Source organism: Panthera tigris, chromosome F2 (genome assembly GCF_018350195.1).
Source record: "Panthera tigris isolate Pti1 chromosome F2, P.tigris_Pti1_mat1.1, whole genome shotgun sequence".
Lineage (NCBI taxonomy): Eukaryota > Metazoa > Chordata > Mammalia > Carnivora > Felidae > Panthera > Panthera tigris.
Genome location: NC_056676.1, coordinates 50,648,951 through 50,675,671, shown reverse-complemented (window position 1 = coordinate 50,675,671; position 26,721 = coordinate 50,648,951). Strand labels below are relative to the sequence as shown.

Below are 26,721 nucleotides of genomic sequence, written 5' to 3'. Positions count from 1 at the left end.
AACGTCGGACACTTAACTGACTGAGCTACCCAGGCGCTCCTTTTCCCTCTATATTTAATTCAGTGATTTTCATTCGTGGTCAGTGGAGGATAATATAAAATACCCTCAGGTTGCTTTGCCAAAAAACCCTAGAAACCCATGGCCATCTTAAGATATTCTGATGTAGTAGATGTTAGTGTTCTGTAGAGGATTTAAATCCCACGGACAATCTGAAGAACCAGTATAAACTCTCATTCTTTTTTACGACCATTCCCCAGACCATTTGACTGGTGCTAATATTCTGACTCAATGTTGTCTCGTTGAACATGGAGTGTTGCAAGCAGGGTTGAAGACCTTGGGCTTTCTCTTCGATTTGGTCTCCAAGATTGGTTATAATGTAAGCTGTACCCAGACTTGTCCTTCTTCATTCACTCCGTGTGGGCTCACAGTAGTCCCCATTTGGACCATTGCTATGGCCTTCTAGAAAATACCCCTCTAGCATTTAGGCCTTCCGCTTCACCCTGTCACTGTTCCTATACACAATTACTCTACGTAAGAGGCAAGGTGCAAGAAAACCCATAAACCTCAGCCTGGCACTCAAGGTCTTGGAAGACCAGATCTCTATACCCTTGTTTACTTCTACTTTGCAGTCTGACCCTTCTTCTTTTGGAAAGTTTTTTACTCACCCTTCATCATCACATGCGACTTCCATGCTATTTACAGTGATCTCCACATGGAGAAATACTGTTTTGTTCCTCTATACTCTCCAGGGTTTCGCTGTGGTCTGAACATCACTATTTCAGCCTCTGCTATCAATTTCCTTCTGTGAATGGCAACTGGAACAATATCAGAAATATTCTTCTGGATACAGCAAAATATTTCAGGGCTACCAGAAGGACAGGTGGCATTCCTCATCATTGTGCCCACCTTTCTAGACCTTACCCTATCCTCACGATCTTTCCCAGTGCTTTTGTCCCATATTGATTTCCTTTTCTTTTTATCTTTCTACTCAGTCTCACTCGTCCTTTTTACCTCATCCTAATTGACCCTTTAGTGTGTCCCAACATTGCCACATATCAGAGCCACCTGGACAGATGTTTAAAAATAGAGATTCCCAGATAAGAAGTTTTCTTTAATTGATCTCATGTAAAGCTCAATGGACCAAGAACACATATTCATTGGCATTTAAAAAATGTTCCCTATTTGATTCTAATGAAAGAACAGGGTTGAGAAACTCTATACTGAGTCAGAGTATAAATTCCTCCAGGGAAGCAATCATGGATTATACCTCTGCCTTCGTCCCCCAAATAGTGGGTACAATCCCAGGTGGTCAATAAAGATATGCTGACTTCTTCCTCCTCCCTCCCTCCCTTCCTTCCTGTCTTTCTCTCTTTCTGTTTTTCTTTTTGTCTGTCTCCCTCTCTCCCTCCCACCCTCTCTTTCCTTCCTTCGTTCCTTCCTGCCTAGAGAAGAGGAAAAAGAAGAGACCGGGGAGACAAGTCCTGTTGTGACTACCCAGTCTTGCCAGTTCCCACCTGAGAAATGCATGGGTCCTTATGAACATGCCTGTGGGTCCCCAAGGTTCTGATGCTTCACGAGATTCCTGAAAAACTCTATTAAGCGGATCAGTTCTGTTTACCTCTCTGCTTTGTCACGGACTGAAATGGAAAACATCAGTTAAGGTCAAGATTCTACATTTAAAAATAGTTATTCTAGACAACAATCAGAGGAATGGTTCTGGACAGCACAGTAGTTTTTATGTTTCGTCACAGTATTTATAGGCTGTGTTCAGGCTGGCACCTTAAGTTCATTATGTTACCAAATCCGATATGGACAAATAATAGTGCATCACAGCCTGCCTGTGAATAGTGCATCTTAACTACAGGTGAGGTAACTGATCTGGATGTTTCTAAAACTGCAGTAGACTGCGGTTTGTCTTAATTGGCAATAGGTGCCCATCTTGCCTGCTGAGTCACACCTCAACACCTCTGGATACCCCATGAGGTCCTTCATGATCTGACTCACGTCACCTGTTCTCCCCTCCCCATCAGTATGCAAACCCTTGGAAAGTACAAGTGAGATGTGTGAAATCTAGGGTCTTGTGCAAATTGCATGAAATTTGTATGTCTTTACTCATCAGAATCGCTTGACTATACCACTTCATGGCTCCTTGACAGGCAAAACCTCTCTCTCTCTCTCTCTCTGGTAAACTTTATTTAAAAGTTGGGTGCTTTTCATCAACGTTTGTTACAGTTCTTGTGCATAGGCTTTGCAAGTCTTTTATGAAATTGTTTTCTTTCTGTGCTACAGTGGTGGGGGGAGAGATGTTATATGTGTTATATTAATTAGGAACATATAATGGACAATCTATTCCTTTACTGATTTGTCACCATATATATATATATATACGTATATATATACATATATGTATATATATATATACGTATATATATGTGTATATATACGTATATATATATATAAAATATTCAGCATTCAGCTATTCAGTGCTATTTTGAACCTGTTCTCACCACAAAGAATAGATATATAGACTTTCCTTTGTATTTTAAAGAAAAAAAGTCTGCCAAACTTCTCCAACAATCTGGAATTTTATTCCATCCATATACATGCATAGTAACAATATTTGTTGAGAAATCATTTCTATCAGAAGTAGAACATTATCTTTGTGATCACCAGGTGCAGTATTGCTACTCTTATATTTAAATAGATCTTATATATGAATTAAATTCATACTTGCAGCATTGAGTTTAGGGTTTCGATTTAGACTGTGCCTTTCAAAAGATAAAACTGATTAACACTACCTCATTACTTACAATACTGCTTCCAGTAATTTTGTTCATTCTTTATAAAGTATTGCATTTAACAGCAAAGGTTTAAAAATTGAGACAGAGCTGCATCAGCGAAAGAAAATACAAGTACTATACAAGAAAAAAATGGCCATCTTCATTTAACATACATGTTTAAGATTAAGAAAATGGACAGAAACATACAGCTACATACAAATGCAAAGCCTAGTGACTAAGAGACTGTATCTGCTAAAATATAAAGTGCAAACAGAGCCTGATTATCCAAGAATTGAAATCTTAAGGCGAACTTATAGCATGTGTATTTAGAACATCGTTGCAAGTTATATTTTAGCATATACATATATCTGCAACAGCATATAAGAAGAAATCAAGATCCACAAGTGCTTTTGAAGCTATTTCTAAAATGCTTTTCGGTATTGTTCGTGACTATTTTCTTTAAAAGCTACTATACTGTGCAAACCATATGTGCTACACAATAACTATACAATAACATTACAAATGACTTTAATATAAAGTTTTTAAATAAAAAATAACATAACCACAGCTATGAATACTGCTGGTAAAATAAATTAATTTTTTTTTTGAAAATGGCACCAATAATACACTTTACTAATGGACTGTAATGAAATTACACCTTAAGTCTTCAACTCAGCCTTAATGAATTATCTCCTGATTGCCCAGATGTAATTCAAACAGCTTTTGTGTTTTGTTTTTTGTTTTGTTTTGTTTTTGTTTTCTGGACTGGGTAGAACCACATACTAAACACTGGTACCAAAGGTGACTGGTGTTTATTTATGAAGTTATTTCATTTGACATGTTCCGCCGCATGTGATGAGCAATAAAACTTCTTGTGAGTTATAAAGTTTGAGAGGTTGTTGAACTGAATATCACACAGGCGGCAATATTTCCCGCTGGTGGGAGCCTGGGCGGAGCCATTCACACCTTTTGCTATACTAGACAACTGTTCCTCCGCGGAAGGAATCCCTGGGGAGACATTCTCATTTGTGGCTAACGGGTTCTCAGAGATCCAAGAGGGAGATTTGTGGCCGTCTTCATGCTGAAGATTCTGGGAAATGTTCTCTTGCTGTGGGTTGGCGGCAGGTCTCTCGTCTTGCTTCAGTCCACCATTGACTATTACCATGCCTCTGTTTTTGGGTAACAGCGGCAGGGGATCTTTCTTCGGCGGGGCGCACCCGTTGGAGGAGGCCTGGCCTTTAGGGGATTCATTTTCGGCATTTGTGCTCGGCTCCACGTCAGTGTTGTGGATGACAAGAGAACCAGAAATATAATCACTTGGCTTTATTCCATAATATGGAGAAAGCTGGTCAGCCCCTTTTGCCTTCTTTATTGCCCCGGGGTAAAGGCATTGGGGAAGAAACAAATGTTTGTTTTCTTCCTTTGTAGCAATGAGCTGAGCCGCTTCACTAAAGACTTTCAGGCCTTGCAGGGTTGCTAAGTGGGATGAAAACAAGTTTCCATTAGGGGAAGGCTGCTTCAGATTTCCGTTTTTCTCACATTTTATTATGCTTCTTTCATAGCTGACATCGGGGCTGTTTCTTTCGCTCTCTGGATTCGGAAATACTTTGCTGTCGAGTTGGCCCAGGTCGTTACGCTGATGTGCTGTGACTGGGCAGAAATTCTGCTTGTGGGCCAGGTAGTTCTCCACTTTATTGAAGCTGATCTTGCACACAGTGCACTCGTGGTAGTCCAGCAGCCTTTTGGGAGACGTGGTCGTCCGCTCAGACTGGGATAAACACTTTTTGCTGAGATCTATGGGCACGTCCATCTCGAGGCAGGAAACGCTGGAATGGGTAGTGTCACATTTGGAGACTGGAACACACTTGTTGATCGTCAGAGAAGTTTCCAAGTGCTTTGAGACAATTCCTGGAAAGATATCACATCTCGGGTGGTAGCACTCTCCTAGCCCTTCTGTGGGTTCTTGAGTGGAGGTACAGGGATTGCTGAGGTTGGCTACGTCAAGAAATCGCTGTTGGACCAGGGGAGGCCTCTGCTCCTGCTCAGGTAGGCACATCTCATACATCTTCCTTCGCTTGCGTGTGCGCATGGTTCTCTGCATGGCAGGCACTTTGTTGGAAGCGGACCTCTTCAGTGGAGGGTCGTGGCGTGTGGCACAGTAATACTGTTTGTGGACCATGTATGTTTCATGCCGGCTGAAGGTAATGTTGCAAGCTTCGCAGGTAGTCTTATTTGGGTCACTTTCCCCATCCACTAAGGGGACACTGGGATTTTTCACATCAACAGGTTTTCCATTAATTTTATCATCACTGCTGTTAGAGGTGGAGAGCTTCTTAGCTTGAGCGGCAAAGTCCTTGTCATGGCCCTTCCCATTTGGCCCAATTAAATCTAAAACAGTGGAAGAATTGAGGCAGGATGTTTGAAGAAGTGGGTTCTCAGGATCAGCAGAATGAGCAGCTGGGTTGAGAAGGTTTATGGAGGTTTGACCAGTGTTGGGGCTCACGGCCTCAGGCATCTTTTCTGAAACGCCAGGGAACTCTGGGGACTTGGCCATCTGCTGCCATCGGCTGCTGCAGTAATGTTTTTTGTGCACTAGATAATTATCCAAATTATTGAATGTTATGTTACACTCAAAACAAGTGGCCCCCTTGGGCATCAAAGGGCTGTAAATCACGGGAGGGTAGCTACTGCTTCCGTGCCTCAGTCGCCGATGTACCAGTTCAGACATCTTGGCTAAGATCTCTGAAGCTTGAGGGACCATTGTGATATCTTGGGGGAAAGCAAACTGAGACAGAAAAGGGCCCACAGGGAAAGAAGGCCCAACGTTAGGCTGAACCGGAGATGAGGCAAGTCTTGGACTGGAGGGCTCAGACTTGATTTTTGTGTAAGAAAAGCTTTGTTTGTTTGCCGTAGGCTGTACCTCTGGTCTCTGGTTAGTGAGAAAGAGCTGAGTCTTTTTCTCACACTTGTCCAGCTCTGTGTCAGAGCTCGCGTCTTTAGTCTGCATCGCCTTTTGGCTCTGCGGGAGTTCGCTTCTGGTCAACAAGTCTGTGGCTGGCTGTAAGCTGTCTTCGGTTCCACTTGGAGAGTGCTCCATATCACCTTCTCTGGGAAGTTTGCCTCCAGGGACATGGAGCTCCTGGTGCTGCAATAACTCCCTCTGAGTCTGGAAGCCGAAGTGGCAGTGATTGCATCGGAAGGCAGCTTGAGTGAGATGGGAGAACAGGTGTTGGTGAAAGCCGATCACGGAATCAGCGGTGTAGCTACAGACGGTGCATTTTAGACTAGCACCAGGGGGGAGGAATTCTTCCATTTTCACTCCTGGAGAGACATACAAAATAACAACACTGAAAACCATGTGCATTGGTTTTCTAATGATATGAACCTTTACATTGCAGGAACGAATTGAAATCTTTCAGAATCTCATTTGCGATACTGTTATTATTATTTTTTTTTTCTCGCGACGTCTTTTGTCAGTTTGGTCATCAGAGTAATAACACCTCATGGTTTCCAGAGCACAGCCAAGTATATTATCATATCCTGTGGGACAGCTTTCATTGTCTCCATTGTACAGGTCAGGGAACAAATTCAAGGAAGTCAAGGGAATTGATTATGGTACTAAAGCTATTCAATGATGGAGCCATGCCCAAACCTGAGATTTTGTAATTTCTAATCCAATAACCTTCTCATTACAACACTAGGCTCTGCACTAGGAAGAAGCAGGTAGACATCAGAGTTGATATCGATAAACTAGGTGAAAATCAAATAACTCCCAGTGCACCAGGTTAGGTATTTATTCAGAAGAATCCAAGTAGGAACCATTTTGCAAAGTAATCAATAGCCTCCTAATTTATCTTTGGTACAACTCTAGATTTTTAGGCATGGATTTTGCTGAACATGGTTTATCTCTATCCAGGGCTGATATTCAGCTGGTAGACACCAGTACCTTAATAAAGTCATTTAGGACTGACATCCGTGTTGACCAATCACCACCTGTTTCTAGTCAGTTATAAAATATTTTGAATATCACCAACGATTGGTGAGTAAGCCTTACTGTGATATTGTGATTTATAAGGTCATGTGTGTTTGGTCATTCATATATATTAGGTCTTTGACCAGGCTTCCTGGCTCACAGCTCCTTAAATCCTTGGAATTTTCCTGCGATGAGAGGAATAAAGGTATTTTTGTTATGTTAATGTAGTGACTTTTGGAAAACCCTAGGTTAACTAAGGGTGAGGCTGGTTGCCAGGGGAACCAACCTTGCAATCGGTGGGTTTGAACTTTTAGTTCCTCCTCTCCAGAGGGGAAGGAGGGGAGGGGAGGGGGCTGGAGATTGAGTTCAAGTGCCAGCAGTCAACGATTTCATCAGTCATGCCTAGGTAATGAAGCCTCCATAAAAACCCGAAAGGACTGGTTTCAGAGAGTTTGAGGAGAATGACAGGCTGGGAGATGGTACGGAATCTCCTCACCTTTTCTGCAAACCTTGCTCTAGGCATCTCTTACATCTTACTGTTCCTAAGTCTTTACCTCTTATAATAAACTAGTAATCGTGTGAGTAAATGGATTCCCTGAGTTCTGTGAGCCAATCTAGCAAATTAACTGAACCCAAAGAGGGATCTTAGCAACCTCTGATTTATAGCCAGTTGGTCGAAGGACAGGTAACAACCTGGGCTTTCAACTGGCATCTGAAGTTGGGGCAGGGGGCTGACCCCCCCTAATCTGTAGAATCTGACTCTGCTCCAGGTGATAGTGTCAGATTTGAGTTAAATCATAGGACATGCCTTTGGTATCTGGAGAATTGTTTGGTGGTTATGAGGAAAACGCACCCCCCCCCCCCCCCCATGTATTGAATTCAGATCTGGACACTTTTCCTCACTAAGGTCAACTCTAGTTCCCATTTGTTGGCATACAGCCAAGTCAGGCATGGCTCGTGCCCTCTGCACTTTAGACTAAAATGAGAATTGCCTTTTCTATTTATTGGCTGAAAATATGGTAGAAGAAACCCAGTCGTATAGCAATAAAAGAGGACTTCTTACTCCTGTCTCCTTTTCTCCTTAACTGACCCAATACTCATTTTTCTATTTAGCTGAAAGATCCCTCTATCTCTATTTTTGTTTTGTGAATGACTGACTATTCACCATCTGAGACAACTGACCTGTTTCTGCTTCCTCTGCTTTATCACCTACATAAAGGTAGCTCATTTGTAGGAAGGGGAAGAGAATGACTAGAAAGGAAATTGCCTATTTTTATAGGTTCAAAGACAAAAGCTTGCACTGTACGACAGCATTGGAGCTAGGTTTTTTTTTTTTAAACTCAGCACCTATTTCAGTTTAATTATTCAACTCAAGCAAAAACGGTCAAGTCACCCAGAAGTACCTTGTAAGTTTTATATTACAAAAGCCCAAGAACTCTGAAGGCTAAACCTTGGTTTGTCCTATTCAAAAATACTCCTAGAACTATCTAAAGTTAATATAATCCTGTACATTAGATTAACTTAATTTAAAAAAAAATACAGAATTAGAATACTCTGTGATGATGCCACCAATAATTGGGCATATAACTCCAAAAGAAAATGGGAATAGTTGCAACCTTTCTGTTAAGAGGGAGCTAAAACAAAACAAAAGAAAACAAAACAAACCTATTTGTTTTTTAGCTTAATTTTTCTTCAGGATTTTAAAAACATAGTGCTGAAAGTGGTTTTATGTCATAAAAATCGACGAAACTGTTACACAACCTCTAGAAGTCAAGAGCATTTTATGGATTCGTGTTTAAAAGTTAATTTCTCTCAAGTGTGACTGTCATTGGATCAAAATAACAGTGTTACTTCAATTCAGCAAATACTTATTTGTATGTACCTACTATGTATTTCCTACCATGTGGGAAACAGTATGGTCAGTTTCCAAAGATCACTTGACACTTAAATCAATGAATATTAATGACAATACACAAAGGGTATTGAGACTATTTCGCAAATGATGCTGTTAACAAAATCTGGCCTGCAATCTGAGTACACTAATTGTTAGGAAAGAATTCAGACCCAAATCCTTTGAGCAGAATATACCGATGATAAGTGACATAAGAGAACAATCAGCTGGTCTGTCAAGTTTGATTTTGATTTCACAGGCACAGTTAGGTGTAGAATTCTATATGTTTGCATATATGAATGCACGTATATATGCAGAGAAGGATAAAGTCTTCTGGAGCGAAAGAAGAAACAAGGGAAGCACGTACCGCTGTGTGAATTCAGGTGCATTTCTAGGGCTCGGGCATTTGAAAAGCTCTTGGTGCACTGTGGGAAGGGGCACAGGCTGGAAACCTGAGGAGCACTGTCTTCATTTTCTTCTGATACTGGGGCGGCTTCTCTTTGCCTCCCACTGCAATAGTACATCAAATGGGCTTGCAGATTCCGCTCACTCCGATACCAGATGCCACAAGACTTGCAAGGAAATATATCCTCTGCAGGTGAAAACACAGGGACACATTAGCTGCTGCCCATTTGGAACCAACCACGGGTAAAGCGGCATTTAGTTCCATTTTTCCCAGAGACCGCTCTCAGGTTCTGAATTAGGCAATGAGACAGTGATGAGTGCAGTCCTGGGTGCTGTTCCACAGTGCAGGACTAAGCTTTTAAAGAAATGTTACGCCCAGTGCAATTTACCTTCCCACAGACTCTTCGGAAAGTGGTACCATGGGAGACTCCCACGTTAAAAGCACAGGAGATTCATTTTAAATTGCTCATAATGTATTTATGGTTTAGAAAAATATGCATGTATAAAGAGCAATGTGAATGGGCTTATCTGACTAAAAGGCAAGGATCTAATAGCTGAACTAAAGTTAGCCTGATGCCAACTACTGACAGCATTTGTTCATTTAATAAATTAATTATAGAAAGCCGACTATATGCTGGGCTCTATGCTGAGTTGGGTGTAAAGCAAAACGAAACACCAAAAAGCCGTCATTAAGGATCTTACACTCTTCTGGGATGGTCAGATAATTATATTAGGCTGTAATGACCATTCTGCTGGAGGCATCTGAGGAGTGCTTTGGGTGAGGGACACTAGGTGGGTGAGGAAGGACAAGGTCAGAGAAGGATTCAGAGGGAAGATAATTAAAAAATAACCTTCAACCATTGGAGCCTCACAATAGTATAAGGTGCTCCTGGTGTCCTTGGTAACCAAACTCCTTTTGCCACAAATTCAGTTTGGGTCTATGTTATTTCAGGTTCCTCACTACCAGAATCCACGTAAAGATCCAGTAAGAGAAAATAACTACATTTACATAAAGGAGATCCAAAAATATTACCTGGGGTTGGGTGTATTGGATTCACTGTGTGGACGTAGGGTAATTCCAGATACACCTGAGAATTTCTTTCAAGGATACCGGGACAGTAAGAATGTAATTAGTTTTGAGTATGTATTTATTTTATATTTATTAAAAAATTTTTTTTTAATGTTTATTTATTTTTGAGAGAGAGTGTGAGAGTCATAGCATGAGCAGAGGAGGGGCAGAGAGAGAGGGAGACACAGAATCTGAAGCAGGCTCCAGCCCCCAGAGCCTGACGCGGGGCTCGAACCCATGAACCGTGAGATCATGACCTGAGCTGAAGTCGGAAGCTTAACTGACTAAGCCACCCAGGTGCCCCTATTTATTTATTTTTTAAATATCAAGACATCATTACAATATCTGCATTTCTGCATCATTCAGAGTCTTAGGGATTTTCAGGTTTTCCAAACCTACTAGCTTTGGAATCTATTCTCTTAAGATGTGACTGCTATTCAGATTTTCTCACAGAGCTAGAAGAAAGCAGAGCTGAGTCTAGAACTCGAACCCTGGACTATTGGACCACTGATTTTCTGTTATATAAAGTGTCACTTTGTATTCAAGGAATACAAACTCAGTTCACTAGTCTTTTTGACAAAATAATCACAAAGGCATATTTGCGAGAGCATATTTTTGAATTCTCCACATAAATTATTCTCAGTTTATATGTATTTTTCTTTATTTTTTATGTCTCTTTTTTTGTTGTTGTATTAGCTGATGTCTTGATTTACTGAGGCTATATTTCCTCTTACTATATCTAATCAAACTTTGGTTTCTCATTTTTTCCTTTTCTTTAGTAAATTTTTGTAATGTGTATTTATTTTTGAGAGACAGAGAGAGGGAAAGAGAAAGAGAGAGAGAGTCAGAGTGTGAGCTGGGGAGGGGCGGAGACAGAGGGAGATACAGAATCTGAAACAGGCTCCAGGCTCTGAGCTGTCACCACAGAGCACAACGTGGGGCTTGAACCCACGAACTGTGAGATCATGACCTGAGCTAACGTTGGACCCTTAACCAACTGAGCCACCCAGATGCCCCATTATTTTTTTCCTTTTCCTAAAAAGTTTTTTCTCTATGGCTCCTAAAGCATAACCATATTATTCTATGAAAGAAGCATCCATGAAAGCTCTTCAATTTCTCATAACTAAGTAGCCTTAAATGTTGTTCAGCTAGTTTAGAAAGTCAGTTTTTGTGTGACATTTGAGAATCCAACCTGAAATGAATGAATAGGAGTGTTCTTTTCATACTCTCATGAGAGGCGACCACACACACATACACACACACGCACACGCACACGCACACGCACACGCAAAGTTAGAGAAGAGATAAAATGAAATCACAACACTGGAGAAAAAAGTCTGTCCCCGGTTGCCTGTCAGTAGACATTTTTTTTTGTCCCATAAATACCCATCACCACTACAATAGCTTTGTACTGGGCTATTGCACTCAGCACTTACTATTGACAATAGCTGTAGGCAAAATAGAAGCCATGGCAGCTTGCTGAGGAAGCAGCTGAATTGAGTCCAGCAGGCGTGCAGGGTACATCCCTTCTGCAAGAGTCATCTGACTGGCAGCTTGTAGCCTTGAGTCAAAATCCACCACAAAGGCAATTAGCTCTTCACCCTCAGAGATGGCCTTCGTGGTTGTGCACCAAAGCTGACCCCCTATTAAGAAGAGAAAAGAAAGAGAAAGATAGAATTGACGTAGAATGCTCGAGCCCGCCGCACACTAGATTGATGTCAACAGCATCTCTCATGTTTTTCACATCCCTTTCTATGGGGGGTGGAGTGTCCGATGGAGACAATAGCTGTACTCCTCTGCCCTCCTATGTGGAAAACTGTATTCCTTGCATTTCATGAACTGTTCAGTGACTGACAGTAGGACAGGACTAAGAGCCAAGAACAGACATAATCTGTAGAGAGTTTTGTGAACCGTTTGCCTTCTGGGGCTTGCCTTAATCATTAACCGTGCTATTACATGGTCTCACGCTTATGAGGAGGCATGGTGGGGATCCAACCACAGAAATTTATTTCAGGTGAGCCTTTGAAGTCCCTCTTTTTGTACCTTATGGAAGTCAGAAGTTATTTCTTTCTCTCTCCCTCCCTCCCTCTCTCTTCCCAAAATACCTAAATGCCTAAAACTGTAAAAAAAAAAAAAAGAGTAAACAAAAGCTCCTAAAATCTAGAAAGTTAAAATGACATTCCAGCTAGTTTTACTCTCCATATGTCTGCTGCCATTTTTTTTTTTTTTTGGCTTAGTGATCTTTACTTATATAATATTCCTTATAATGCGGCTTCTTTATCTCCGTTTACCCTGATTGAACTTCCTGAAAAGGAGATATGCCAAAGATCCTTTTCAAAAGGCTTATTTAAATAAAGATTTGTTTAAATGAAAAGAACCCTTTCTTCAAATACTAAGATATACTCTGGCTCCACACTTCAAATGATCACGTGTGGTGCATTAAAAAGAAAATTAACTATGCAAGTACATCTTCTAATGTATTGCAATGCGATAGTGTATGCTCATTTATTTAACATGTTTAGACAGGCAAAGCACTTATATTTTGTTATCTACACTCTCAGGCCTAGATACGTATCCTCTACAGTTATGCCTGAAATAATGTGGCATACTTGATATGTTATAAAGCTTTTTTTCTCATTGTGTATATATTGCAAAGCTATATATTGTACTCATTAAGCAAGCAAAAATTGTACCCATTCTGATAAGTAATATTGCTCTGTTTATCTTTCAGCATAACTGTGTCTTCAACGGCACTTCATTTTTTCCATCCTTAAATAGATCATAGTTTTTAAACAACTTGTGGTAAAAATCTGCTGGAAAAGATAACAACAGCATACGATATGGCCGAGTTACACAGAAGAAATCGGGACACTTCCAGAGAAACCTTGGACAGTTAATTACACGGGCTGATTACGTTTTAAAGGTTGAGTAAGCAGCACCGTCCACGACAGTAGATGTTTGTGGAAAAATAAAGCCCAGATTACACACCTTGAATTTGTGTGGAAGTCGCAAAAGGAAACACAAATAGACTCAAGGTGAAAAATATACCCAAAGGGCAGAAAACAACTGAACTTTTTTTCACTGACTCTAACGGATCTGAAAGCACCCAAGTTTACCCAAGTTGCAAAATAGAGTCACTTTGGCACTGACTTATTTATTTACCAATAACAGAAGCTAAACCACCTCATTGTGGCAACAGTGGAGCACTGAAAAGGGCTAAGTGGTGGTGTTTCTGCCGGTGCCCATTCTTCCCCCTTGGAAGCTTTCGGCATTCAGCTGCTAAGCCTTCTCTGATGTGCGTACAGATCCAAACTACTTACAGCTATAGACAAGGTAATCATTTGCACCTTATCTTTCCTCTGGGGTGTAGTTTATTAAGTGAGTCTTTGTAGTAGAGAGGTGGGGTGGGCAGAGCAAGTCATGGCAATTCGGGTTTATTTCAAAGCCTGCTCTTTTGGAGTCGCTGGATTTCAGCGATGAACTGAATCACTGAAGTTCAGTGGTGAATTTACATGATGGGTGATATTTTACCCCTTTTGACAAATTTGCACTTTTGGTAAATCCAGCCATGGGTATCTTTCAAAAAGGAAAGGTTTGGACTCAGGTTTCCAGGAGAAATTGAGATGTTTAGAGAAAGTACCACTCATAACTAGTCTCTATCTCAGCAGTGAGCCATGCAGCAGGACGGCTCAGAATACTTGTGCTCAAACTTTGAACCAGAAAGATCCTATAAGTAAATAAAATAAGATTCAGGACTATTAAGTGCAATCAAAAGTAAGCAAAAATGATTTTCTACATTATTAGACAGCCTGGCAATTATAATATTTATGTTTTCTGACATACTGAATGTTTCATATTTCATTTTCTTTATCATTAAAATTTTTTTAGAAATTTTTATTTTTGAGAGAGAGGGAGAGAAAGAGAGAGAGACAGACAGACAGAGCATGAGTGGGGGAGGGGCAGAGAGACAGGGAGACACAGAGTCCGAAGCCGGCTCCAGGCTCTGAGCTGTCAGCATAGAGCCCAATGCGGGGCTGGAACCCACAAACCACGAGATCATGACCTGAGCCGAAGTCGGACACTCAACCAGCTGAGCCACCCAGGTGCCCCTGTCATCTTTATCATTTTACCTCATTTTATGGTTTAGTCGGGGCATACCCTTGAGAAAGGCCGAATCAGACTGAAAATGCACTGTGTAGCCTTGATGAGAAAGTCTCCGTTGTGTTAGGATTTAATCTTTCCCATCATTCATTCATCAGCTATTCATTGAACTCTCTGCTGTGTGCCAGGCTGGGCACCCTGGCACTAAGAATGTACACACATAGGCAGATGAACGAGAATACCACGTGGCGGGTGCCATCCCCTAATGCTAAAGAAAACGTGAGAGTGAATGATGGACACTTCTTGGTGGAGTCAGGCAACTCATCCAGGGGGACTTTTATTGACTCATAAAGAATAAAGGTAAAATAGCAGAAGTATGTGTAGGGGACCCGGCAGGGAAATCATTACTGGCAGAGGAAGGAACATACGTGCAGGTGCAGGATGATGGAAGAGCCTGACTGGTCCTGGTAATGGTCAGAGGCCACCTTGCTGGAGCTTGGGGTCTGAGGGAGAGAGGCTGGTTACAGGCAAGGGTGTGACTGCGCCAGCCTGTTTGGGATCATAGAGCACAATATCCAATTGTCGGGAATTTTGCGTGCTAGTGGCTATCACCCTGGTGAGTTGAGATCCGCCACGGTGAAGTTGTAGCATCTGCCACTGGAATTAGCAGACGTTATCATCAGGGCTTCCTCCCCTCAAAAAGTTTAGAGCTTGGAAAGTAAGATCAAGGCGGCTGTGTCTGGCTCATCATGGTGGGAAGATGTGGCATACCCTTGGTTGAGTGAATAAATGAACAAATTCTCGGCAGGGGCTTCTCTCCCCCAGAATAAAGATCTCAGGGTAATGAGGACAGTCAACGGGGCTAGGGGCAGGACATGTTGCCACGAGGGCCATTTGGAGACTGTTGTGCTAGTTCAATTGTGAGACATGTAAATTGTGAGGGAGAGAAGGGCCAGGTTCAAGACAGAGAACTGGGCTGATCTCCTCAGATGAGTAAAAGAAAGGAGGCTATTGAAAATAACTGAAAGGTTCTGGTCTGGGAAACCAGAGGCGGGGGTGCCATTAATGAGACAGTAAAACTGGCGTATTAACAGTGGTATTATGCAGACAACAAGAGGACAATTGTACTAATTAGGAGCACTTTCTTGGGGCCCAATAGGCTAAGTGGTTTATGTATTTCATCTATTTTAATCCCATCAATTATTCTGTGAGGTGGGTGATATTTTCCTTGTTTTAGAGTTGAGAAAATTGAAGCTTGGAGAGGTTAACTAACTTGCCCAAAGCTATATGCATAGCCAGTGCGGAATCATGGTTTAGACTTCCGTCTGTCCGACTCCAAACACGCATGTGTGTGCTTGTCGTATGTATGTGCATGCACAGAAATAATGAATTCTGCTTTGAAAATGTAAAGTCTGAAGTCCCTGAGGGGGACTTCAGCATGAATGTATTGAGGAGGCAGTTGGAATTTGGACAAGACATAAGGCTGGAGGAAAAAAAAAAATTTTTTTTGGAAGTCATCAGCACGTTCTAAATGACTGTGGATACTCTTTGCCTTGATGTGGTAATACAGGAAGACTATAGAGTTTAAAAAAAGGAGCAGATTGAAATTTGGGAAGTCTCAACAATTAAGATGTGGGTGGAGGGCAGGGACCATTTACAAATATAGAGAACATCTATTTGGAAAAGTTATAGGGGGACCAAGAGAATGGCACCACAAAAATCAAGGCTTGGCTCTTTGAAGCTGTTTGGCTGAGTTTTTTAGATGGTGAATTTAGAGTATTCAACTTGAGGGAGTCATTTATAGGGAGAGAGAAATGCCTAGTATTGTAACATGGTTTAAACTACAGATTCTAATAAAACATTCTAAGGGGCACCTGGGTGGCTCAGTCAGTTCAGATAATGATCTCACGGTTCGTGGGTTCAAGCCCCGTGTTGGGCTCTGTGCTGACAGCTCAGAGTCTATAGCCTGTTTTGGATTCTGTGTCTCCCTCTCTCTCTGTCCCTCCCCTGCTCACGCTCTGTCTCTGTCTCTGTCTCTCTCAAAAATAAATGAACATTAAAAAAGTTAAAAAAAAAAAAATTCTAAGTGTGATTGCTAGCGGGGGATGTAATCCCATCTGCAGGAGGACGGACAATGGAACCAGACTGCCAGCATACAAATTTTGGCTTGTGATTTGAACTTGCCACCTAAGCACTGTGGAGATCAGTTTCCCCATCCTTGGAAATGGGAGTACTGATAATAATACTGAATTCATAGTGCTATTATGACGATAAAATAAGTTAATATATGTGAAAGCTTAAGAATATTACCTGATAGAGAAGTACTATATAATTGTTAACGAGTATCACTTTGGTTTGATTTGGTTGAGACTGTTATTCTAATTTCTCACTGTCCTGCTACATCCAAGAAATGAAATCTCACCAGAAAAAAAAAAAAAGAAAAGTCTATGGATTCAATGGGCAAATGTATCTATGCTTTGCTGGAGCGCGCTAACCCATTTTGGAAAAAACTAAGGCTGCATCATCCATTCGTGGACCACAGACTGTATCTTGACCAGTTAGAAACAGAAATAGTTTCTAGCACTGACAATGGGCTGAGGAGGCAGGAGAACCAGTTTCCTACCCACCGGTTTTTGGAGCTTGGGTAGATATTGCTAACTCTAATTTAGCATTGAATAGAAGGCAGTAGCATTTATTCGTTGATTAAGGAGAAAGCTGAGTGCATGCAAATGCTACATCAGGTTGATATTTAGCTATTTTGGTGTCTTCATCCTACCGACCTCGTTATCAATGGAAACAAACCAGAGAATGTTACGTTTGGCTTTAAAATGAGAACACCACTATCAAGAAACAAAAACCAAACCCAGAAAATAACAAGTACTGGCAAGGTTGTGGAGAAATTGGAACCCTTGTCCACATCTGGTGAGAATGTAAAATGGTATAGCCGCTGTGGACAACAGTATGGCAGTTCATTAAAAATTAAAAATACAGGGGCGCCTGGGTGGCTCAGTCGGTTGAGCGTCCGACTTTGGCTCAGGTCATGATCTCACGGTCTGTGAGTTCGAGCCCCGCGTCAGGCTCTGTGCTGACAGCTCAGAGCCTGGAGCCTGTTTCGGATTCTGTGTCTCCCTCTCTCTGACCCTCCCCCGTTCATGCTCTGTCTCTCTCTGTCTCAAAAATAAATAAACGTTAAAAAAAATTTTTTTAAAAAATTTAAAAATAGAATTACTTTACGATCCAGCAACTCCATTTCTGGATATATACTCAAAAGAATTGAAAACAGGTTCTCCAAGAGATATTTGCACACCCATGTTCATAGCAGCATGATGAAAAAATAGCTAAAGCATGGAAGTAACCCAAGCGTCCACTGACAGATGAATGGATAAGCAAACTGTGGTATATATATATATATATATACAATGGAATATTCGGCTTTAAAAAGGAAGGAAATTAAAAAAAATAAAAAGGAAGGGCATTCTGACATAAGCTAAAACATGGAAGAAATTTGAGGGCATTATACTAAGTGAAATAAATTAGTCACAAAAAGACAAAAATCTTGCACGATTCCATGTACAATAAGGTACTTAAGGTATTGAGAATTACGGAGACAGAAAGTGGGCTAGTGGTTGTCAGGAGCTGGAGGAGGAGAAAATGGAGAGTTATTGTTCGATGGATACACAGCTTCAGTTTTGCAAAATGAAAAGGGTTCTGGAGATGGGCCATGTTGATGGTAGCAGGACAATGCGAACGTATTTAATGCCATGGAATTGTACACTTAAAAATGGTTACAATAGATTTAGTGTCGTATGTACTGTATCACAATCAAAACCATTGGGAAAAAATGAGAGCACCGTTGTTTTCAGTAAAAGCCACCACAATGAACCTCCGATATTTGCAGAAGTTTGTTTTAGCCACAGCTAAAGATAGAATCTAATTTTTATAAAGTGCTTTCCACATAGGATGGCTTTTGAACTTATTTTTAGAGACAGAGCACAGGAGGAGAGGGTCAGAGGAAGAGAGAGAGAATCTTAAGCAGGCTCCAAGCTCAGCTGGCTCAGCCCAACACGGGGCTCAATCTCATGACCCTGGGATCATGACCTGAGCCAAGATCAAGAGTCAGATGCTTAACCAACTAAGCCACCCAGGCACCCCTCATATGAGATGGCTTAAAACAACAAAATAAGGTCTTCTCCCTTCTCAGTTTTCCTAGGAAAGCTACTTTAACAAAGAAAGCATCTTGAAAGCTCAGTCCCTAGAGGAATGAGGTTGCTAAGATGGGAGTTGGTCATATTTGGCCACATTAACTGTTTTCATTTGGATGAATTTTGGATCTTGTGTGGGTTTGAAAATTGTGAGTGATGTAGCTCCTGATGATTTTGTTGATTTGGATTTCTGCTTGTGTTTTGAGTACCAGTGGAGTGTTCCTGTCAACTCTCTATGGATATGGAATTTAAGGAATCTAAACAGATGTTTTTTGTGGTTTTCATAGGCAGTAGTATGTTTAATGCCCCCAGATTTAAACCCAGCTATTTTTTAAAATGTTATTTATTTTTGAGACAGACTGAGAGCGAGAGAGAGAGACAGAGCAAGCACAAGTCAGGGAGAGGCACAGGGAGAGAAGGAGACACAGAATCTGAAGCAGGCTCCAGGCTCTGAGCTGTCAGCACAGAGCCCAGCATGGGGCTCAAAGCCACGAACTGTGAGATCATGACCTGAGCCGAAGTCAGAGGCTTAGCCAAACGAGTCACCCAGTCATCCCCAAACCCAGCAAATTTTTAATACGCAAACCCAAACTAGCAGTATATTGATCTGAAAACAAAGAGAATTATGTAAGGGGGTGGGGTGCATATGTGGTAATATCATATATGCTTAGGTGATAAAGCTCTTACAACTTCCTTTGCACAGCCCTCAAGAGCACACGATCTCGGTGTAAGGGATTACATGTTAATAATGAAGCATAGGTGGCGCCCAATGTCACTGAAAATGTATTTGTCCTCAGGGCACAGATGGACTAGAAACAGCACTTGACTGGTCAGTGGGTAAGAAGCTTCAGTTCCAATCCTGACTTGACTGTCAGTTACTGAGTGTTGGAGAACTGCTTTACCCATCTCATATAAAATGACAGCCTTAGGCCAGATATCCTGTAGATTATTATCATCAGGTTGTAAGCAACTTTTTAAGCTTCTATGACCAATGTGCCAACGATAGTAATAATCACACATTTATTCAGCGGTTTCTCGTGCTACGTACCGGCACTGTGCTAAGCACTTCGCATGCATCGTCTTAATTTCTCCCAAGAAAGCAGTAAGGTGGCTTTTATTTATTCCCATTTTACTGAGATATCACAAGTCTGGAGGTGTAGGTAAGGTGTAGAGGGGAACTGGAGGAAGGGAGCGAGGTGTGGGAGATGGGATTTAGACAAGGCGGCTGGGCTCTAGATGTTGCACAGAAAAACCAGGTGTCCCAGTCAAGTCAAAGTGACCTCCGATGTTCACTAACTACACTGTGCCTTACAATCAGTTTTTGAGTAATTAGCACAGTGATCTCTCTGAATCAGAAATAAGATGGTTCGCTTTATGAAACAGGGTCAAGAAGATTACACTGTGCTGAGATCTAGCTGTTAAGTGCATAGCTACAATGTGGAGCATAATGTCCATATTTGTCATGTGGAAATAACTCCAGGTTACCTTCTAATAAGATTGACACAGAATTAGAATAGCTAACACTTAGAAAGCACTCACTATGTGCCAAGTGCTATAATAAACATTTCACACAAATTAAACTCATTTGGTGATATTAAACACGAATGTAGCCTTTGCACGATTCCATATGTCAATTACAAGTTGAGCTAGGCTCCAAAAGGGCATCAAAATTGTGCATAAAGCATAGAGCACTACTTGGCAATCTTGACTGCACAGTCAATTCACCTGGGAGCTCTTAATCAACACTGATTTCCAAGTCCTACTCTCAATCAATCAAACCAAAATATCTGGGAGTGATGGTTAGGCTCCATTATTTTTTAGAGGCTCCTCAGAGGGGCTTAGAGCATCTCTGGCATTAAGAATCTCTGGCTTGGGGTGCCTGGGTGGCTCAGCCAGTTGAGTGTCCGACTTCGGCTCAGGTCATGATCTCATGGGTTCGAGCCCTGTGTTGGGCTCTGTGCTGACAGCTCAGAGCTTGGAGTCTGCTTCAGATTCTGTGTCTCCTTCTCTCTCTGTCCCTCCCGGGCTTGCGCTCTGTCTCTCTCTCTCTCTCTCTCCCAAAAGTAAACAAACATAAAAAAGGTAAAAAATAAAAAAAATTAAAAAAAATCTCTGGCCTAAGGGTGAACTATCTCCATCTGTATAGGGTAGAAAAAGCGAGACTCTATGAACACAAGTCTCTTGATAATCAAATCAATAGACAGGTCCAAACAATTCAGTAGGGAGATTTCGAAACTCAGAAAATGGCAACTGAACCCCGCTCTGAATTTCCCCCTTTCCCCTAATATTTGAAGAATGTGGGTGTGATGAGTGAAAAGGGGAGGAAAGATGGACAAAGCAAGGATGTAATGACTTCGCATCACCTTTCAACTGAATAAGCCAGTTAGGAACTTAGCAAATTTGTGAATTAACACTTGGTTTTACAACATTTACTTCTTTATTATTTTGAAGGTTTGTCACTTATTATTAGAAACGATCAATCATATGTATCCCCCCAAACTGTGAAAGATCACATGGTACAAACCAGAGCAATACAAAAATCACATTCCTGCTGCATGGGCGTGAAGTCTTTATCGAATGACATCAGGCACTGAAGCAGCTATCTGATACCTCTCTCCCTTCCACCAAATGGAAAGGTTATTTTAGGATCCTCTCTTTGTCTGCCTCTTATGCTGCAAACATAGTCACTCTTCCCAGTCTCCCCACACACCACTCCCTTTACAAAAAAGGACAGATACATTCAAGGTTCCATAGAAAGTAATAACCACTAAGACCTTGACATTCTTGAAAAACCATGTACTTAGTGTTCTAAGTAATGTTTATGATCAAAGTTCTTGTGCAAACAGATACGGTTCCTAACAGGAAGCTTATAAATTTTTTTTTCATAATTGCTGTCAAAACTGCAGTGAAGTGTACTACAAGTTCTGATAATAAAGAATAAAGTCACAGTTCAAACTCGATTATATTTTGTAAATCCACACTCCCCTTACTAGAAGCAGTGCCCTTAAATATCTCTCCATCCTGCCAAATTTTTCACTTGCACTTTTTATTATTTATGAAATCAGTGTCTGCACAATGTCATGCAGACCTCTGCTGATAAACTCTAATTAAGATTAAGACAAGCCTTTTGGAAAGGAGCCCATCATTAGCAAACATGATAAACACAAAAATACTCCCTACTTGTCAACCAGGAGCAATTCAGTAACCTAACAGTATTATCTGTTGCTAGGTTACAGAGCTGACAAAGCTTCAATTATATTGTTCGACCATACCTATAGAGTTCTGTATAAGCAAAATGTATCCAGTATAAAAGCATTTAACTTCGTCCGTGCTATCTGCAATTCACGGCTTCTTACAATAGTAAAAATCAGGTTAATAATTACATAGCACGCTGAAAAATCTTTTCCATGTGTTATGTCTATACATGTTCCTTTCTAATTTATCTGTGTGATTGATAGACGCTTGCTTTGTAAAAATAAGGAAATGCAAGCAATGTGAAGCTGTAAACCTCAAGCGTGACTACATCTGGGCTCATCAAGATACGGACCTAAGCTTAGCATAAAAATATACAGCAAATTGAACCAATTAAATCACATTTAGATTTTGTATTTCTCTGCCTCAGTATGTAGACGGATAAGGAGCCTTAAGCAAATAGATAGGGATACCAGTTTGAAACTTTATTTAAAGCTAAGCACACGCGCGCGCGCACACACACACACACACACACACACACACAACTCACCTAACAACACAAAAGGAAACCAGTAGCTTACAGTAATTTATTCTAAGGACTTTTCTAAGTATATATTAAAAGTTGAAGTCAGCGACTTCTACTCCATAGCATTAAGTCACTAAGTCTTACTTCGCTTTATTAGAGACTGAAAACTCTAGGGGAAAAAAAATCAATGAAGCAGCCTCCAAAACAGACATTTGACAGAAGTGAAACAAAGCAAAAAAGCCACGTGTAAAAAGAGAATGTCTATGTGAACCAGACCTTTGAGATTTTACCATGGTTGGCTTTTTTAGAATTTTCATGGACATTTGGAGAAAAACTAATCTCACATAAAGGAACCAACATTTTGAGAGAGCTCTGGCACACAAATGTCATATCATTCACTAAATTGCTACAGCATTTAAGATGTACAGAGACATTTCTGCATTAATCTAAAAGTCTATCCCCTTCACACATGTGATATAAGATGTATATAGGAAGACGGTCGATTGATGATCAGAGTTTAGTTAATAAAGATTACATATTGGTCTACAGAGTAAAGCATGATACCTCTTAGGCACACTCAAGTAAATTAAATCCATTCTCTGAGGGAATAAATGGACTGTTTAACACACATACAGAGGGACATTTTGCTTCTCGAGGTGGAGGAAACAGGGATACTTACTTGTTTGGTCATTAACTTCTTTTATTTGTACCAAATAATTTGAAAACCCAACACGATGTCTGCTTGCGAAATGAAATTTTTTCCTAACTGGAAGTAATTGGTCAGAATAATTCCCTAAAAGCTAAATAATTGCCCCATTTCAACACCGCGCGTGTTAATGCCTAGATCTCAAGCTTTAGACATCACCATAGTACGTATATCTATACGTAGCCACATTGTTTAATACCAATTTTATAATAAATTCAAATCCAATACTGTTGAAATTCTTGACAGTGGAGTAGTGCAAGGAATAGAACTTATAAATTATGTGTGCCCCTTCTTTGAAAACCGCTGTGGAGGTTTCTTTGTGCATTGGCAAATACAGTAGGAATATGAGGTATTGTGTGGATCCTCCTGCACAGCACCTGATAAAAGAATAAAGAGCTGTGACATATTCTTAAAACAATAGAGGAATTAAAGGGAAACAATGGGCCAGCTGCTTCATTAATACAATCAAAAGGGAGCCCAGCACAGAGGAGTCCAGATAATTAAGCATTACTCTTTTAGACCTCCTTTCTATAATAAAATTGCTTAAAAATGTATTAACTACTTCATAGTTGTTAGATAGATCTTTGCACTTGTTTATTTAGAATTGATTAATGCCTTTTTTTTCCGTATGCAGCAACATGCCAACTCATAGTTTACAATAGTTTTTGAATAAAATAGAGTGAGAATAATTGATAAAGATCTGCACCATACACAGCAATAAATCAAAAGCATTTTCCAAAAGGTCTTTCCTGTTTTTAAATAATCTTTAACATTTTTCATTTGTACTTATAGGCAATGCAGGGCATTTGGGGGCATTCAACTTTCCCATGCGGGCACTCCTGACATCTTTGTATAGAACATCCTAGCAGTTCCTGGGAAAGGGGGGCGGGGGGAAGATCAGATTTGACCGGCAAGTCTGGAGTGGTCCTGAGTATGTGGGCCAACGGAGAAGATAAGTCTTTTTTTTTTTTCGTTTAAATCATTCTTTGCCTTTTCCAATCAAGAGGGACGGGCACACAGCAGAACTATTTGCCAAATGCACTATTTATCCTTCATTAACTTGATTTACAAAAACGAAAAACAACTTTTTATGCTCTTTATGTTAAAACACAACTTACAATTTAAGATATCAAGGCTTTCATTCTTCAGCTCTTCTGTAGGCAGCCTTTCCTCTGATGTCAACAGAACATTTAATTGCTTAAGAACTGGAAAATTGGGAACTGAGTACTGTGTGCTGAATATTGAAGTAAGGATAAAAACTATAGTCTCGTCTTTAAGGAAGCCTGTGTGAACCCAACATTAAAATTACAAACTTTACTGAACCATGTGGTCAGTTTAAATAAGGTTGATTCTATTCTGATGATTTTAGGATCTTAATTGAGAAAGTGAGATCAAATTAGAACAGGAGTCAGGGAGATAAATGAATAGAGGTACTTAACCATATTTCTGAGATTAAGAGAAGAAAGATTCTGCTTTTACACATGTTACATATGATTTCAAATTTATCAGCTGGAGTCATATTTCCAAAGATCTTCCTGCATTAGGTCAATATTTTAGAGGATATGTAATAACCTAATTCCAGCTATGAAACGTGGCTTCTGAATTCAGGAGTTAGTTTCCTATCAGATTAATAAGTTTTCCTTGAATACCAGGAAAAAAGAATACATAAACTTTTAAGAGTCAGTAGGTACAAATGAAAATGACTATTGTAGGAGCTACTATATGATGATTATTTACATATTCTTTGTTTTGACTAAGCCCACAAAATTTACTTTGTTAGTGAAACATAAAGGTAAATAAACATTAACTGTTTATAGAGTTATGGTCACATGGATCCTTTCAAGGATACACCTTTGAACATCTCAGGTTTATAAACTATGTCTTTACAGCAATGCAAACTACTGGTAAATGTTGGTAATGCTATAATGTAAAATTGCTAAATTTCGGCACCCTCCTTCAGCAAGTATTTTGGAAATGAGCTCAACATCGTCTGTGAATTATCTGTCATTTCAAACATCACATATAGCTTTATTTTTTAGCACAAATTCAACAGATAATACCGGTCTGAGCAGAACTCAGAAACAAAGAAACACAAACACTCCCATTAATTTAAAGGAGTTATCTGTGTGATAAATAGGAAATGCGATCATCCCACTTTATAGATTTTGATTTTGTAGGGAAGAAAAGCTAACATGGTTAAACCAGTGTGTTTCCTAAACTCTTCTTCTATCACATAGGACATTCCTCAGCCCAAACTTGTAATCAATCCCCACTAGGGCTTTTAGCTCCTGGCATGCATTCTGTCCACAGTACTTACTTTTTTCCTGTAGGAAAATGTCTCCTACTGAGATAATTTCCTCTCCCTTTTAAGAAGCATATGAAGCCCCTTTCAACAAAGTGAATAGTGTCCTTGTGGTCAGTTCCAGACTTCTGCTGAAGTGTGGGTGCAGAAAGGTTTGCCCTATAATTAAGAAGGCATCGAGAGCTGCCTGGAAAACTTTCTGAACCAATGTGCCTGAGGTCACATCAGTCACACCGTGTTGGTTTTAGGCAAACTGATATGCTATTTCTACGGGCTTTCAACAGGAAGAGGTCTGTTCATGGAGTCTTTTCAGCATTCCTGGATTTGTGCTCTCATCTAAGAGGTGCTGTGTCATGGCCTTCTGGGAGCTCGCAGTGGTGTCCTGAGGTAGCCCATCTGACTGTCTGGCTCCCTGGCCATCATGATTTTAAATGACTAGCCAAGAGGTGACATTACACCCCAAAGGCGATCTGTCAAAATTCCGCTTGCAGCTGATAAACTGATTATAAAGCTGCTTAAGACTCTGCTTGTAAACAAAAGCATTTATCAACTAATAATTTGCAATAAACTGATGTAACTCCCAGCTGAGCCCCTAACTGTAATTGTCTTTACCATCTGCCTATTAAAACACCATTCTTCATCAGCAATCAGGAGCAGAAGGGAGGAAATCTCCACCAAAATACACAACTTGCAAGCTTATGAATAATCCGAGTGCATTCCGCACTTTCATTATGACTCGTGTGTGGTGTATGCTTAATTTTCATTCTTGACTAGCCTGGGAATGCTCAGAAATTAGGTGGAGGGGAAAAGAAGAGCGGGGGGTGGGGGGGAATGAAACATTGTGCCCACTGTTCTGCAGAGGAATAAATTATCCAAGTTCATCAGAGTAGGCTGTTTTTAATTTCTTTCTCTCCTCCTTCCACTGCTCTGAAATATCCATTGCAGCATCCTGATGAAAGCCCCCCAGCACCAGGCTGGAAATGAACCTCTCTATTCCTTTTTCAACTTGTCCATTTCCATTACATTTCTTTGTTTTGCTTTATTTATTTATTTTTTAATTCCAAGAGGCTCATTAAACTTCTCCAGGGAGTCAGTTTAAAAGTGTACATTCCTACGAAGGGGTGTTGAAGGGCTGGCAGGCCCCTGCGGGGCCGGGTAGATGCGTGAGATCAAAGTGCCAAGTAGCTGGCAGGCCTCTGCACTTGTAGGACTCAGTCTGCCAGGGCGGACGGATGGCTTCCGTGTTCTGGTCCCCACTAACACCCAGCGATACTCTGTTCCAAATCTCCTCCCTGAAGGCGGGTTTCAACAGCAGTAAGTGGGAAAGGACAGAAACTCCTTGTTCTTAGAAGCAATCCGGCCTCTTAGGTGCCGACCAGATGTAATCATGGAAACAAGAAACTAGGAAAAGAGGTTAAATTTCTTCAGCATTGTGTTTTTCTGGAAACCCCTCTCTGAATGTCCAACATCATTCCATGCTTTTTCAAAGTTTATTAATTTTTAAAGATATTTACTCTAATTTTCACTTCACAAAATATGTTATTGATTAAAACAAAAAAAAACCCCAAAAAGAA

The 26,721-nt window shown here is 40.5% G+C and overlaps 1 protein-coding gene and 1 long non-coding RNA gene across 4 annotated transcripts in view; one reads left to right on the top strand and one right to left on the bottom strand.

Annotated features, from left to right (window-relative positions):
* Positions 1-13,454, top strand: part of LOC122234873 — a 47,097-nt gene extending 33,643 nt beyond the window's left edge. The window contains exon 3 of one of the 2 annotated variants that reach the window (XR_006212833.1): positions 12,850-13,454. This is a non-coding gene — a long non-coding RNA (uncharacterized LOC122234873). Of the gene's footprint in view, positions 1-4,342; positions 4,406-12,849 lie in introns of those variants that run through there. The other variant, XR_006212834.1, reaches the window with a different exon arrangement.
* The window catches only part of ZFPM2 (zinc finger protein, FOG family member 2), a 466,243-nt gene continuing 442,118 nt past the window's right edge, over positions 2,597-26,721 (bottom strand). For both annotated transcript variants that reach the window (XM_042972800.1, XM_042972801.1), the window contains 3 exons: positions 11,555-11,761; positions 9,012-9,236; positions 2,597-6,101 (listed from right to left, as the gene is read on the bottom strand). In XM_042972800.1, the coding sequence (XP_042828734.1) occupies positions 3,610-6,101; positions 9,012-9,236; positions 11,555-11,761 (2,924 nt within the window). In that variant the 3' untranslated portion in view covers positions 2,597-3,609. The remainder of the gene's footprint in view (positions 6,102-9,011; positions 9,237-11,554; positions 11,762-26,721) is intronic.